At 43.0% G+C, this 15878-nt stretch overlaps 6 protein-coding genes across 6 annotated transcripts; 3 read left to right on the top strand and 3 right to left on the bottom strand.

Annotated features, from left to right (window-relative positions):
- Window positions 1-201: 201 nt before the first annotated feature.
- On the bottom strand, window positions 202-4055 carry BDB00DRAFT_925187 (rab-GTPase-TBC domain-containing protein; the record flags this gene model as incomplete). Its single annotated transcript, XM_053128800.1, has 11 exons — window positions 202-924; window positions 1016-1330; window positions 1440-1537; window positions 1613-1854; window positions 1954-2192; window positions 2281-2528; window positions 2645-2973; window positions 3067-3418; window positions 3511-3619; window positions 3712-3930; window positions 4011-4055. 11 exons carry the CDS (start codon window positions 4053-4055, stop codon window positions 637-639), a joined length of 2484 nt encoding a protein of 827 aa, XP_052984663.1. The 3' UTR covers window positions 202-636.
- A 1822-nt stretch (window positions 4056-5877) lies between these two features.
- Window positions 5878-7356, top strand: BDB00DRAFT_867552 (protein AbnA; the record flags this gene model as incomplete). The annotated part of the gene is made up of 7 exons (XM_053126354.1): window positions 5878-6037; window positions 6127-6273; window positions 6366-6664; window positions 6753-6818; window positions 6920-6992; window positions 7078-7098; window positions 7193-7356. The coding sequence occupies 7 exons, from the start codon at window positions 5878-5880 to the stop codon at window positions 7354-7356; spliced, it is 930 nt and encodes a 309-aa protein (XP_052984662.1).
- Window positions 7357-7799: 443 nt separating this feature from the next.
- Window positions 7800-10476, top strand: BDB00DRAFT_925185 (uncharacterized protein). The gene is made up of 2 exons (XM_053128799.1): window positions 7800-8673; window positions 8755-10476. Exons 1-2 carry the CDS (start codon window positions 7815-7817, stop codon window positions 10218-10220), a joined length of 2325 nt encoding a protein of 774 aa, XP_052984661.1. The 5' UTR covers window positions 7800-7814; the 3' UTR covers window positions 10221-10476.
- Window positions 10477-11298: 822 nt separating this feature from the next.
- BDB00DRAFT_800119 (pyridoxal phosphate-dependent transferase) lies at window positions 11299-13040 on the top strand. Its single transcript, XM_053121755.1, has 3 exons — window positions 11299-11566; window positions 11666-12518; window positions 12585-13040. Exons 1-3 carry the CDS (start codon window positions 11404-11406, stop codon window positions 12874-12876), a joined length of 1308 nt encoding a protein of 435 aa, XP_052984660.1. The 5' UTR covers window positions 11299-11403; the 3' UTR covers window positions 12877-13040.
- Window positions 12978-14288, bottom strand: BDB00DRAFT_910908 (Bicoid-interacting protein 3-domain-containing protein; the record flags this gene model as incomplete). The annotated part of the gene is made up of 4 exons (XM_053128664.1): window positions 12978-13463; window positions 13543-13891; window positions 13993-14114; window positions 14203-14288. 4 exons carry the CDS (start codon window positions 14286-14288, stop codon window positions 13145-13147), a joined length of 876 nt encoding a protein of 291 aa, XP_052984659.1. The 3' UTR covers window positions 12978-13144.
- A 689-nt stretch (window positions 14289-14977) lies between these two features.
- BDB00DRAFT_755126 (uncharacterized protein) lies at window positions 14978-15551 on the bottom strand (the record flags this gene model as incomplete). The annotated part of the gene is made up of 2 exons (XM_053118812.1): window positions 14978-15345; window positions 15473-15551. Coding segments are annotated over 2 exons (447 nt in total), but the record flags the coding sequence as incomplete, so codon positions are not given.
- Window positions 15552-15878: the final 327 nt, after the last annotated feature.

Raw genomic sequence — 15878 nt, 5'->3', positions numbered from 1 at the left:
GGTTGAAAAAGAGAAAAGAAAAAGAGGGAGGGAAACAGGAAAGGCGGAGGTGTAGTGAGAAAATATAAACAGATGAAACAAGCAACAACAGAACCCGGGTGGCATACGGAGTTGTGTTGTTATTTTGTTGCACGTAATTACATGTCGCACAACAAAAAAACATACATTATGCTCTCAGTGCTTTTTGTATGGATAATGGGTCTTATTGGAAACCTGTCAAACCTTTTTACAGTCGTAAATCGAGCTGCTCATTTGTACACACAGTGCGCGTTTAGCTAATCAACATTTTGGTTTTGTTGAGTGTCTGTTGTATGTGAGCATAAATTCGGCACGAGGATATATTTTTGAAAGAAAAATTGACAGCAATTGTAATGGAGCGCTTCTTTCTCATAGGTACCAGCGCCGTTTGATGCGTTGGCAAGCTGTAATGCAGTGTGATGATTTAAGCGTTACAATACCACGATGTTTATATACGTACTATAAATTGGTGGAATAGATGGAATTTGGATGGGATATTACAATATGTTGTTGCTGTTATGCGTACAACAGAAAAAAGTGCCCTGATAACTGCATACAGGTCCTGATGGAATTTCACTAGATTACTACCACAGAGAATAATTCTGATTCTCTCGAATTTTACTGTCCTTTCTCGTTCATCGTCGATGACCCTTGTTCATTTTTATCTTCTGAACAATAGAGTCTTCGTAGCAATTCGCTGACATCTGGTAGTTTTGATAAATCCTTCTGAGCCTGCTTCCAGTCCTCGTCATCCACCGCTTCTTTGTTTTTTGTTGAAAGAAGTTCCTGTAATCTTTCCTTCTTGTTATCCACAGCTTCAACGCGCTGACGGAACTGGTAATAAAGAATCTCGGCACGCTGTAGCGTTTCTTGTAAGTTTATCGCCATGGAAAGATCATTGATATACTAGTTGAAAAGAAAAACGAGTGAGCAAGAGAAACATATTTAGAACGCTCTATGTTAGATAGACAACTCATCTGCGTTTTCTTCTCTTTACCTTGAGTATTTCATCGAAGCTTTGAAGGTAATCAATGATGGCATCTCGATGTTGATCCAAGATGGAGAGGGCAACAAAGAAGGTGAAATGCTCGGTCAAATAATTACTCCATAACACTTCCCACATTGTCAGTGTATCATCCCAGGAAAGCTCGCGCTTGAACCAAACCAAGAACCATCGGAAGCAGAAAAATAGATTGTCACTATCTGTTCGTTGGAAGTGTTTGTATAACTTGGGGTCCATGAATTGCAATAGGGTATCCATGGTCAATAAGTGACGACGCATGCCAGTTTGATCCATATAGAAATTGGACTTCTACATATGAAATGGTGTTTGTTGATGTGTTATCAGGGAACGTTGGTGGTCCGTACGATGTATCCTCAAAGAGAGCCTCCTCAAATATTTCATTGAGTTAAACACTTACAGCACGGTTCATGAAGCCCACGAATGCTTGGAAAACGAGGTCATCTTGAATAACCATGTACAGAGGTGACAAGAGATCGGACATCCCTTGAACATAGCCTGCGGACAGCAATGAATTATATCAACCCAAGTGAATGAATTCTTTTGCAGAAAAAAAAACAGATACAGGCCTACCAAGATCATTATCCAGCATATTGTATGTACAAAGGATTTCTTTAAGCTTCTCCAGGTTTTTGTTGGTGCCCACATGCATAATCGGATCAGGGTTTGGCATATCCTCTTTGGCATAGAATGCGACTGTTCTATCTGTTCGATGCACATCCTTATCTATTCGGTGCTTCTGATCCATGAATTCGGAACTTTGTCTCACTTCAGGGTTGTCCAACCATCGACTACGAATTTCTGCATAAGAGGCCCTACACACAGTACGAAACAGATCGTTAGTCTTATATCAACAGAGACTAATACACTCTCCTTACTTCGCCCTTCCTCTCATCTCATATATCCTAAAATACCTATATTTCTCGGCCAATTGCTCTCTTTGGGCAGAAGTTGAGTCCCATGGATAGACGTCAAGAAGAAACAACCATGCTTCCTTTCTTATGCTTGGCTCCAATCCGCCACAGAATATTCGCTTTTGCACGTATGGTTCGCCTACTGAAAGTCTGCCCGTATCATCAAAAAAAGTATTCCATTCTTCTTCGGTGATGGGCTTGGTTCTTGTATGCGTTGGAATCGAAAAATCATTCTCCGACTAACAGAAATCACCGTTAGTATGATCCAATACATCAATACCTGGTAATCATAGTGTTAACCACTTTGTATAGTGATGCCAAACTCACGTTCAATACTTCAAATACACCGAGTGCAGTTTCCTCCTCCCAGGCATCACCATGTCCCCAAATGCCAACATTACGATATCTTCTCTCCAATGGCGTGTCTTGCTCAGATCGCGCAGCCAAATCAGCAGCCCACTTGGCCAGATAGATTCTAGCTGAGTCGTAGTCTTGGGTAGTTGCCCTGACGGCGTCTGTGTTGAGTGCAGCTTGTAGCTTAGGTGGAAGATGTGGAACAACTTGACCGGTGGCAGCTATAAAACCAATCATTATCACCGTTTAAATTACATTCTAATCAATATAATCCGTCTAGGACGATAACTCCTCAATGGAGAAGGAGAGATAAGGAACAGGAAGCGAGGGGGCTTACCAGCAGTCGTGCTACGAGTGAACGTGGTAATCCGAGAAAGCTTTTCCAAAGCATTCCATTTGAACTCTTTCCAAGTAGCAACCCATGGATCCATCTGCGCAGAGTCAAAAACAGATGTATCGAATTGATGTCCACCTTTGCTGTTCCTGCTGCTGCTGCTGCTGCTGCTGCTGCCGCTGCTGCCGCCACTTGTTGTGGATTTTTTCTCGGTAATGGCCTTTTGGGTAGTACTTTCTTGCTGTTTCTCTTTGGCTGTACGATCATTATCTTGGCTCTTTTGACGTGGATGACTGCCTCCGACAAGATAAAGATGGGTATCCTCATTTGATCTATCCAAATCCAAAGAGCGATCTTGTCAAGTGAAACGAATACAGTAGACCAACTTCCACGGCCTGAGAAATAATAATGAGTCGATTCCTTACTGTTGGATAAATGTCAATTGACTGAGTCGATACATGAACTCATCACCTCCCCATCGCACTTGGTTATTGCTACGACGGCGGCCAGCAGTTTTATCGCTCTCGCCACCCTCGCTAAACTTGCCACCTTGTGTATTTTTTTGTAACACCGTACTACGACTTTCGTCATCATGAAACCATAACGGCGCAGACGATGACCCGTCCGTGAAATTGATCACGATACTTCCGTACCATTTCGTGAAAGAGGGCGGATGAACAACCAGTGATCGAATGTCATTCAATGGCCTTGATAATCCATATAGAGAACTTTTGTCTGGCAAATCGATCACTGAAGACAGCATAATTGTCGAGGATACTGATAGAAATCAAGCAAAAAGCATATTAGTTGATATGTTTTGCTTACTGCCTCACACCATCTCTCCCTCCACAGAATGTATGTTATAATACCATCTTCGTTTTCGTCTTCTGGGTTGCTATCCACTTTGACATAGGCATCCATATCCTTGGAAAGTATCTCTGCTTCGGGCGTCCACGCGACCAGATATTCACATGAGGCCTTTCAATTCGTTCGTCAAATTTACGTACATATTATGCGAGAATTTTCTTTGCCAAGAGAAAAAATAAGGTAAGAAAAAAAGCTATGCTTACCTTCTCAACAATCGAAATGTAACCTGGAATGTAATCGCTGGCACTGGTGGACGGATGAACATATACTTTGGATTTAGAATAGAGGAGCTTCACGGGAATCTCGGACACTGTTGCGGCTGCGGCGGTTGCACCAGTATTGTCAGTAGCGTCAAAAGGTTGATTGTCGGAATGTTTTACGGTGGAAGAAGGAATGGTCGTGACGCTTGGGTCGTTGACGATCTATATAGATCAATGTTGTCGATATCATTAGCATCACCGCTTCAGTTACAAAAGCGTTTATCTTTTCCGGAATTGTTTACATCAAAACCATCGTCACCACTTGAAGTAGTATTTGTGTTGTCCATTTGGTTAAGTAGTAAGTGTAAGGAAAAACCAAGAACTCGAAGTAAAGCAGCTGGTGTGTGCGTGCGTAGTGCTGTGTTTTCGGAGTTCCCTAGCATGACATGCAAAGGGATCTGCTGACAATGGTGTGTTGCTCGAATCCTTCTATGTCAGACTTGCATAAATTTTTTAGTTTGTATGCTAATCTACGCAACAACCACACGAATTTCTTCGGGTGCAACGGCATAGTGATCATATTTTCTGACGACAATGGCAACAGTTCTTTCATGGGTTAAAATTGTCGCCCAATTTATAAAACTAGGCAAAAGAGCAGTAAGCAATTGACAACCGATGTAGTACAGCGCTGCCATAACAAATGATCGTATTCGTGCGCCACAATAAAACATGTAATGTAATGCTACTACACTGCGCATCATGTTGGACAAGACTATTGTGCTGCTTCTCATGTTGACTGGACAATACCCGAAATACTCAAGCTATTATATCCTCACCAATGCCCTTACATATATCATCACCCTACTAAGTTTTTCTCATTGACGAACCCTTTTCGACTTTTTTCTTGCTTTTAAAATTGAGTATAACAACACATCATCTTACTACTACTGAAGTGTGAATGCAGATTACCTAATGCACGCATTTTTTCCAGTAAGTCAATAAAGCTACTCGAAATACAGAGTGAATCGGCATAATAAAGGTATATGGTTTGTGTGTGAGGAAAATACGCTGATTTTCAACATCGAATTAAAGCTTTCCGCTTCTACCACTGTATTACTTTTTAGTTCGTGAGAAAAGAAAAGAAGTATGTACATCGGGCGGTGCCGTTCAAGGTTCCATTTATTACAACTCCATAAGTTCTGTTCATCTTTTCAAGACGAAAAATGGCTCTTCTATCATGGAACTCTGCTAAGATACAGCACACACGTTTTGTTGTCAACGAGTATTTTTGATGGTTCGTGTACCTGAAAATTAGCTAAGTTATTCGTTATTAATTGTGAAAAGCAAGGGGGAGAAAAGGATGAACAGTCATTTTCATTTATGTACTACACACGTATGTACTTACACCGTGTGCACGATCGCGTAATACCAAAGTTCGAGAGCAGCTGCTTTTATTAAGGACTCCAAAAGTCGCTTGATCGCTTCCATTCGCCTCTTCGTCCAATATCTAACGTTTACGTGGGGAAACATTAACAGAATGAAATAAATGGTAATAGCCTTCCCTCAAGAAGCCCACTGTTACTAGTTTGCCCATCAGAGTTACTATATTATACCTGCTCCTACTCTCGATCACTGAAAATGGTTGCCCCAAACCCGAGGTTCCAAATGACGGCGGTACAAACTGGATTCGTTATGCATGTGTAACATCTTACAGACTATTTACTTGCTGTAAATGCGAGATGTGCTATGTAGCACATACACACACACAGTACCTTCCTTTTGATTTGATTCACGTCCTCGTCATTTTCATGTGTCTCACGCGGCATTGCAGCATGACGAGTATTTTATCTTATTCATCATGCACCCATAATTCTGTATACTTCTCCCAATGAAAAAAGAAAAATCCCACCACACGAATGGGCTATATTTATTACCCAGCCAGTCGTAACTCGCCTGCTTGTTCTTTTATCTCCTTGGGTCCGGAAATATTACCTCGTTTAAGAAAACTTCCCGGCGAAAGCATGTAGTAAAGGAAGCAGCAAGCAGGCTTGAAAAGTTAATAATCCCGGGTGGGGAAGGTCGGTTTATGACATTTCATATATAAAGACAAGTAAAAATATATATGATGAATACCTAAAACAAGCTTACTCTAAACTATTCTTAACTAGTATGCTTTTCAAAAAGCTCAAGTCTTCTCTTTTCTTGGTAAGCTCGCTTCTGGCTACAAAGGCACTAGGCGCCTTTTGGGAAATGGGTGGTGACATTTACTGTCATGATCCAAGCGTTATTAAGGAAGGCGACCGTTGGTACGCGTTCTGCACCGGTGAAGGTATTTGATCTCTTCACAGCTCCATAACCGAAGATCTTCAATATTTATGTGCTAATGATATCCGCCATCCATTAAACTTGACAACGTAGGTATCCAAGTGTTGACCTCTTCGGATTCAGGGGCAACATGGGTCCGTGCTCCCCAGATCTTTTTGTCAGAGCTCTCTTGGTGGTCTAACTCTGTCCCGCAGCATTCTGGTTTGGATGTATGGGCTCCTGATGTCGAATACTTTAACGGTAAATATAGATCTTCAAGCATAGTGATTTATAATACAAGATGTATGGTGCGAAAATTGATCAATATTTGTGGATTGCCCTCTTTTTTTTAGGACGCGTTTGGTTATACTATTCAATTAGTACTTTTGGCAGCAAAGTTTCGGCAATTGGCCTTACTTCTGCAACATCTATTGGCGCCGGGGCATGGCGCGACGACGGCCTTGTAATGGTTTCGGCCGATGATTATAATGCCATAGATCCAAACCTTGTAGTCGATCAATCGGGCAATCCCTGGTTAGCATTTGGCTCCTTCTGGGGAGGTCTCAAGATTACTGCCGTCAACCCTTCGACAATGAGACCTACCGGACCAATTTACTCTATTGCTGCACGTAGTTCTTCTCCCGCCATTGAGGTAATTAAAGTATTTCCAACAATACATGCGATTATTATGTAAGGCAACAATAAAAGTTATTAACTTGATAGTATGCTTTTGATATCAGGCTGCCAGCATCATTTACCACGATGGCTACTATTACTTGTTTAATAGTATAGACACGTGTTGCCAGGTAACATTCCGAATCCTTTGTGAACGCCCATTTATAATTTGCAGCCCAATTGTATACTCTTAAAGAAGGGTCAATAGCTAATAGATTTTAAATATATTTAGGGTACAAGCAGCACTTACAAGATCGCATATAGTCGATCCACCAGCATCACTGGCCCTTACTATGACAGAAATGGTATGCTGTTAAAAACGATGTCAACCACTCTATTCAATGTCTTCGTGTGAAGAACGTTACTGACAGGCATTTTGTTAAATTGTAGGTAACCCTGCCATGCAAACTGGTAAGTAGAACATGAGACGCTGTTGCATATGTAGTAGTAAATTATTGGGTTGTCAATAGCGATGATCTGACTTTTTCCCTTTTTTTTTGTAAAGGCGGCACGGTCCTGGATGCTGGCAATGAACAATGGATTGGTCCTGGCGGAGAAGATGTTTACGGAAATGTCATTGCCCGTCATGCATACGATGCTTTGGAAAATGGCGCTGCCAAGTTGCTTATCAACGATCTGAACTGGAGCAACGGATGGCCAACTTACTAAGTACAGTGCCAGCATAAATCGATACTGTAGTAGTATATAATAAATTTAGTATTTGCTCATAAGATTAAGAATGAATAAAACACTGACGAAGCAAAAATGTAACAACATATGCGTATGAAGCTATGGGTTTAGCTTCGAAGTGAATTGTAAACGACAATATCACTAAAGCTTACCAGAGCAGAGTTCTCAGAAAACTTGATTGAACTGTTAAGAATCAACTGGCAACAAGAAGCTAGGTGTACGTTTGTTTGTAGCAACAGAGACTTATGAAGGGGTTATAAGACAATGAACGTTTCCAAAAGGAGCGGTGATCCTACATCTTCTATTAATGAAAGAAACAATGCAGGAATAGAAGGAAAAAGGTATGCAACGCACCCTACAATCCAACAATAAAAACTGTGGATATTCGTTAGTCTTCCACTCTTTCTTCTTCTTTATCCTCTTTCTACCATTTCATCATGTATACTGACAACACAATAATGGACCAAGAAACCAGAGATGCATATGTCGATGGTAAACCACCAGAAGACCAAAGCTACCACTTGGTCCGAATCGCTCAAACGGCATTTAACAGACGAGAAAATGCCAAAGTTATCCAGGTCGTGTCCGACGTGATATCATCCGACAAAGCCAGCAACAACAATCCCACGCGAACCGCACTATTACAAACTCACAACCATGCCACTTTGCTTAAACTACGTGCCCTGGCATACGGAAGGACGGCCAAGTTTGATGTAGCTCATGCAGATGCAAAAACCATCATCAACATGCCGAGCGAACAAGCTCCTGGATACGTTTGCTCGGCCCAGCTTTACTCAATGCAAGGTCACCAGAAAAAAGTGACTGAAGCATGCAAGCAAGGAATCAAAGCCTTACAGTGTCATCACAATCGTCGAAACGAAAAAAGCATTGCAGAAATGCTTGAGGAGCTTCTAAAAGACGCCAAACAACGCCTGCAAATTCGCATTGACTTTGTTGTCCGCCTTCCTCCAGAGATACTGGCATGTGTTTTCATCGATTTCGGTAGACGTAATCTGGCCATGGCAACACTTGTTTCACCAACATGGCACGATCGAATTACTCAATGCGGACTATTATGGCGATGTTTGTTGTTAATGCTGCAGGGCGGCGACGAGCAGGAACTGTTGTGGCTTGCTGCACCTCGTTTTGGATGTCATGTACGCGAACTATACTATAACGACGTTATTTCAATAGCAAACAATAAAAGCAGCAGCAACAATAATTTAGTGGTGCCACAGCTACAAGCGCAACATATCCCTGTGGATCAAGAAGTAGACTCCTACATTGCTTATAAAGGTATAATCACAACTTCTACTCCATACTTTTTACCTAAACTAAAATCTTGTAATATTATTTCTATTCCAATATTTATATAAGGCTACCATAATGGATTCGATACAAGTCTCTTGAAATACCGTCTCGGCTATGCCACTTTATCTTTCGAACGCGTCCTTGCCACCTTTCCAAACTTAACACGCATGAAGTTCAATGGCTCACAAGACAAAGATCCCAACTTGTATATAAGCTACAGCGAGAACTTGCTGCCAACAATGACGATACATCATCAGCAGTTCTACCATCACCATCTTACAAATTTGGAGATACAAATACACAATGGCGTCAGCACCGTACAAGTTGATACAATATTGCGCTGTTGTCCTGCTATTATTCGACTTGCAATAGCGACTTGCGGTTGGGATGCTCTGGCAGTCATCCAACAATATCCGCGAGTCCGGGTGGTCGTGCTAAACAACGAATTTGTCCATTGGAAAACGTTACATTTTCAACGTATGTCAACTTGTTCACCACCATCGACGCATGGTGGTACCACAGCGACTACTAATGATAGTACTACTACTGGCCTCCGGTCACTCGTTTTGCAAGCTCTGACTCGAGACAATTTTACATGCTATGACGTCGCTCCATTGATCACTGCCAGCGCACATACTCTTGAAGAGCTGATAATCGCAACTGCACGTCGAGACCAGAAGCATCTATACAACGTCATCAGCAAAACGGTACGGTGGAAGCATATCTTTACTACAGCACGTTTTGACAACTTGCGACGACTCTTTTGCGTGGTTCCTCAAAAGTACGAATCGGAATTTGCTTCCATGCTCCGCCAATGTCCTCTTCTAGTCGACTGTACGATCATACATCCTAAAACAATTCCGGGTATCATCCTTGACGCGTTAGCTGCAGTTCCAGATCTTCGAAGACTTGGCTTAACATTTGGTTTTGGAGGAGGCGTTGATATTCCAGCATTCCAAAGACTACTCCAGGGGAAAAAAGTTGATAATGACAGCGACCAACCGCAAATGTTGGAAAACAAGAAAAGGCAAGGCCTTCAACATTTGTGCTTTAGAAGCTGTCCAGAAATCTTGGACGAGATCCTTGACGTTGTAGCTACACCATCAACAACACTACGGGGTGTCGAATTTAGTTTGAACGTGGATCTCTTGTCATGGCACACTATGAAATGCTTTCTCAAGCGAATGGATGAGCTTGTTTCTGTCGAATGGATCATTTTTAACTGCGTAGAATGTTACGAGTACGGAAACGCCAGCCCCAACAACAACAACAACAATAACCGCGATGAACCAGAAGGAACGATTTGGATGCTGCAGCCAAAAGATGACAAGATCAGAGAATTGAAGCTTCGTAGACTGGAGGAGGCCGTGGATATATGTGGCATTCCCTATTGTCCAGTTGTCGCCCTCGTCGATTTGAGCAAATGGCCGAATTTTGCAGATGAAGCAGTAATGGACAAAGTGGATGATTGGCCAGATGCGTGCCCAGGACGAGCCATTTACACTGACATTGAGAATATCTTGGACCTGTAAAAGAAGGCTTTTTGCTTTTACAACTACAGTGTTCCATCAATCAATATTGGAGAGGGTCATTAGATGTATATCTACTTACTGCTACTGATTACTTGATTCGAAAAGAGTTACATGACGACCGTCCGATGTCAATGCGAAAAGAGATGTAGTGACTCGCTTAGCAGGCCACCACCGCCCATCCGATTATTGTAAACGAAATATGTACCGTCATGAAATGCAGGCATTGTATACCAAATCTAGCAATAAAACTGCCAATCATCCCCATTTGTGGGTAAGCTGTGTAACTTCAAGTTGCCACGCCCAGGAGTGTGGGAAAGAAAATGTGGGGAGGAGCGTGGAAAGAGTGACTAAAATGTCCATTAAAGGACAAGCATTGTAGTATGTGTGTCACAGGTAAAATAGAGTTGGTTGTTATGCGCAGGAGTATTTACCATCGGAAGAGATGACCAGTACTAGTATATCTAGTACTGTAATAGCCTTGTTTCCCCCAACTTCAGAAGCTTATTACTTTGTTTCAACCAATCTCTTTTGTTCGTTTTGCGAAACGACGACACTCGTGGGGGGAAAGAGGTTCCCTGACCAATTGCCCTATGAGTGACAAAGGTTCCCCCGGTCATCAACCATTTAGGCAAGATCTATCTATCTATCTATCTATCTATTTACATAATGATGTGTAGATATCTGCTATCGTGCTCCTTGCGGGGAACAATAGAACAATAAGGCTTCTTACTTTGCTACATGGTGCAAGAACTGAAGAAAGAAGAGGTGCTTACAAACAAATTAAAACGAGTGACACATGGAGATTTCCACCATCGGAACCCAATTACTACACAGTTCCGCAAGGGGAACACATACTGCATAGAACAAAAGAGTATGTGTCTGTTTCAAAGCGGGTGAAATCCATTGGCGTACGTGCTATCTTGTTTTGTCAGAATCGTACGTAACAAGGTTTGTTCGGAGATCAAAAAGAGTTTTGGCAGCCACATCCGATTGGACCAAGCTGACAAATGCATTCCCCCCCCCCACCCCACCTTCGTAAAGCGTAACGAGTAATATTAGTTTGTATGTGTGGATCATCCCCGCCACAAAAAGCATTTCAGTATAAAAGCCTCTGGTAGTATCTGAGCTGTCAATCGTGTTTTTCCCCTCTTCTTTTTTCTTCATCTCACACACTTGTTTCAATATGTCCGGAGCTAAACTCGCACAATTCGGCAAGCAACACATCGCCAAGGGTATCGGCCGTTCCACCGAGTTGGTCCTTGAACGCGCTCAAGGCACTTATGTTTACACAGTCGATGGCAAAAAGTACCTCGATCTCACCACGGGTATCGGTGTCACCTCGACTGGTAAGTTAGAATTGGGACATATGAAGGGAGGGAGATGCGCTGGAGGAAGGAAAAGGAAGGGGGACGCGGATCGCTCATGACAACACATAAAATCCATAGGCCACAACCATCCCAAGGTTGTCAAGGCTGTCCAGGACCAAGCTGCCAACCTTGCCCACGGCCAAGTCAACTTGTTCTTCCACAAGCCCATGTTGGATCTTATCGAGCGCTTGCAGCCCAAGATGCCCTCTCCCGAATTGGACACCTTCTTCTTTGCCAACTCGGGTGCCGAAGCCGTTGAGAACGCCGTCAAGTTGGCCCGCCATGCCACCAAGCGACAAAACATCATTGTTTTCCAAGGCTCCTACCACGGCCGTACGTTTGGCACCATGGGCTTGACCACTTCCAAGACTATTTACAGCGCCGGCTTTGGTCCCTTGATGTCTGGCATCCACGTGGCCCCCTTCCCTTACCACCAACAATGGGCCATTCACAAGGCCGATCCCACCCAATTCGATGCTGAATGGTGCTCGCAAGAATCGTTGAACCAATTCGAAACCTTGTTGAAGCAGCGCAGCCACCCCGAAGACACGGCTGCTGTCTTGATCGAACCCGTCCAGGGTGAAGGTGGCTATGTTGCCCCTCCTGCCAGCTTCTTGCAAGGCTTGCGCAAGATCTGTGACAAGCACGGTATCTTGTTGATTGCTGACGAAGTCCAGTCTGGTTTCGGTCGTACCGGTAAGATGTTTGCTGTTGAACACTCTGGCGTTGTTCCCGATATCTTGATCATGGCCAAGGGTATTGCTTCCGGTTATCCCATCTCTGGTATCGTCTCAAAGAAGGAACTCATGGATCGTCAGCCCGCTGGCTCCATGGGCGGTACTTACTCTGGTAACGCAGTTGCTTGTGCTGCTGCCAAGGCTACTTTGGATGTCTTTGAGGAGGAAAAGTTGATTGACAACTGCAATGCTCGGTAAGTTGCCTTGTGGGTTTGGATGGGAGCCACGGATTAGAACGGATACTAAATAGCATGTAATAGCTCTGAGCAATTCTTCAGCGCCTTCCGCTCCCGCATCCCCGCCTTGTTGCCCAAGGGCGTCACTGCCGATGTTCGTGGTTTGGGCTTGATGATTGGTATTGAGTTCATGGGTGTACCATATGGTTTTGCTGGCAAGATCACTGCCGAGGCCATGAAATTGGATACCATCTTGATGACCACCTCCATCTACGAAACCTTGCGTTTGATTCCTCCGCTCAACATCACCAAGGAAGAGACCGACCTTGCCATTGAGCGTGTCCTTGCCAGTATCGAGGCTGCTTTCAAGGCTTAAATGCTGTCTCTTTTTTTTTCCCTCTTTTTGATTACTTATATCTACCTCTCCTCCCCTGTATATTTCAACCAAACTCATGTGTATTATTAGTATAGCATGTTCTTTCTATCTCTTCCTTCTGTTCCCTGTTTCTATTCTCATTGCCTTTCTCATTAAACAATGTTTCTATGATTTTGCATACATCCTTTTATTACTGTAATTATGATGCGCGCTTTACTTGATATACATGTGCATGGGGCGATCGAATCCTGGTTGATTTTTCCACAAGTCAGTACATACATACAAGGACAAGTCCAATCCTTACGGCTTTACCTTTTCGCTTTTCTCCGGATGATCCAAGGTCCTCAAACTTTGAGAACCCGACCTCCTTCATCAAATAATCGTGGAATTGTTCAGGTCGGAACTCGATGCTCTTGAATACGGCTTGTGTCGTTTCGTTCAGTTTCGCACGTCGTTCATAGGTATCAAACTCCTGTGGTTCGACGACAAATGCACCTCCAGGGTTAAGCACCTTGTACACTTTGTTGAAGAATTCCTTCATGCCTTCATCTCCACGGTTGATATGTATCCATTTTGTAATGCTCAGTCTATTTGGACCCCCACAAAAACAACGCGGTCGCTTTTAGTACTCGTGTCAAAGGATGCTTCGTATAAAAAAGAACTTACGCCAAGACAGTGTCGTATCGGATTTTTTTTTGCTTATTGCCTTTTCTCTTTTTCCCGTCTTGTTCTGCACTGCCGTCATCATCATCATCATCCAACCAATCCTTTGCTTTGAACTTGACATTGTATGGGAATTCTGTGCTTTTGTGGTTGGGTGGCATGTTCATGGCGATAAACCCAAAAGTGCTCGACAAGGCACGCGGAAAGTAGTGAAATCGCATATGGACATCAGTCGCATTATCACCGTGTGGATTATGTAACGAGTTGACCAGCCGTAATTGTTTTTCTGCTTGTTTAATCAATGACTCGTCTATATCGACACCGAGTATATGTGTTGGCTTGTGCTGTAAACCTGAAGACAAAGATGGGAAAGGGGGAAGGCCATCCATTTATTATGATTTCATGTCATGCTCATAGCATAGCTTTATAACAATGTTGGAGGAGGGAACTTACCGATCACGGTAGTGATATTGCCACTGTTACAGCCGATATCAAGCACGCGTTTGCCTTTGAAGAGAGACGGATCAAGCATATCGAGTCGGTGATCGACCGTGATCTGATTCCCGCGTCGCGATCTAGTTTGGCCCAGCAAGAACACATCAACACGACCCCCATCCAATCGTCAAAAGTTTCAACAAAAAGAGACATTTAGAAACAACTTACTCGTAATAATTGCGATAGTTGCCATATATATACTGTTCAGACCGGCGATTAGGCTGTTTCTTGACCAACACATTGTGGCCTCGCATTACTGAATCTGCGCGTGCTCCAAGCATTTTTGTCTTTTTCGATTGCGTTGCCCCGTCATCGCTCAATGTGCTATAAGACTTCCGCTTGAGAGGGTTATTGACTGTCTCCATAGTAGACAGGTACGGGTTGTGTTTTGTCTCTTGCTGTTGTCCCCCTTCTTCCTTGTGAGGTGTGCTACTGCTGTCTATTTCCATATCTGCTAAAGAAGGTAAAGAACGACGACTCACAAAATTCACAGCAGGACAGAAAATATATAGAATGCGCCAAACATTTTTTTTTTTTACTTTTTTTAAAAAAAGAGGTCTAACTAACGAAAAAAAAGGAGGGCGAAGGTGATGGATCTTTTTTAATGTTATGTACAGAGGAGATAGAGTGTGGTGATTTTCGGTTTCCTTTATACTTCCAGGACCACTGCGTTTGTTATTACAAGGCAAAGAGCATGGAAAGAGAGAGAAAGAGAGAAACCGAAAGAAACAGAGGTAACATGTTGTTATATGAGAGGAAGTAGTTTGTATGACGATGCCGACGACGAACGCTGACGACGCTAAAAAGAGGTGTTAAGAGGGGGGGGGAAGGGGTTGTGAACGAAGATCATGTCGTGACGGATCGTGCGTACTTTTTTGTTGCTATGTCTCGGGGTCATAATGTTTCTAAATCTGTATATACAAAAGCAAGGAACGTAGATGAGTCATTGTACTCCCCAAATAGCTGTGTGTGTGTACGCCTTATGTATGATTATTCTTACCTCATCAATCTCAAACTCAAAGTCGACTTCATCCTCTTCTTCACCAGCAAACGTTTCGTTTTCGTTGACCTTGGTGCTGTCGGGCAACTCGCCGTATTGCTTCAACTGACGAGCCTCTTCTGGGTTGTAACGCTGGATCACATCGGCCTTGTCGTCCTGGTACTCACGAAGCGAGAGCAGAATGATATCGCCCTGGTTGATCCACACCTTTTTCCGCAGTGCGCCTCGAATATGTGCCAAACGTTTCACGCCGTCAAAGCACTGGGCTTCAAGACGACCATTACCCAACATCTTTGTTACTTGGGCATATTCTATTCATCCAATAATTCCCCAGGTTAGTATAATGCTTAACTTTTTCTTTAAAAAACGTAGCAATGTCTTTTATGTTTTTCTTTGGGAGGAATTGCTGCGAGATTTTCAAAAAAAAGTAATTTTTACCTTGGCCTTCTTCTTTGAATACCAATTCACGCTTGCTGGCTTCGTTGTCGTTCTTTCCTCTTCTTCGGTTTTTACCGCCCTAACAGGAAAAAAAAAGAAAGAGATGGAGCAGTGCAAGTTAATGATTTGACTCCATTTTTGAACACCTGTCGGTTCGTTCCCTCCAGCAGATTGACTTACTTTTCCCTTATTCTTAGGCATGGTTGTTTTACAAAAAAAAAAAGAGAGAGAGAGGGGGTGGAGTCTGAGCTACGTCAGCGAACCAAAATTTAGTTTGAAAACGGTGGCTTGTAAATAAGTGTGTGCATCTAAAAATGAGCGACTCAGCCGATGGGAATTGTGTACTTTGGTAGAATATCACTCTATAGCATGGTTTCTCTTGGTACTATGTGGACTTAGTAGTGAG

The sequence above is a fragment of the Zychaea mexicana genome, assembly GCF_025766255.1.
Source record: "Zychaea mexicana strain RSA 1403 chromosome Unknown BDB00scaffold_5, whole genome shotgun sequence".
NCBI classification, from domain to species: Eukaryota; Fungi; Mucoromycota; class Mucoromycetes; order Mucorales; family Lichtheimiaceae; genus Zychaea; species Zychaea mexicana.
This window is presented reverse-complemented; position numbering and strand designations above follow the sequence as displayed.

Coding starts and splice junctions, on each gene's coding strand:
- BDB00DRAFT_800119 (XM_053121755.1), top strand. CDS start 11,404: ATGTCCGGAGCTAAACTCGCACAATTCGGCAAGCAACACATCGCCAAG. Junction 11,567..11,665: donor TATCGGTGTCACCTCGACTG/GTAAGTTAGAAT, acceptor TAAAATCCATAG/GCCACAACCATCCCAAGGTT. Junction 12,519..12,584: donor ATTGACAACTGCAATGCTCG/GTAAGTTGCCTT, acceptor AGCATGTAATAG/CTCTGAGCAATTCTTCAGCG.
- BDB00DRAFT_925185 (XM_053128799.1), top strand. CDS start 7,815: ATGTATACTGACAACACAATAATGGACCAAGAAACCAGAGATGCATAT. Junction 8,674..8,754: donor CTCCTACATTGCTTATAAAG/GTATAATCACAA, acceptor TATTTATATAAG/GCTACCATAATGGATTCGAT.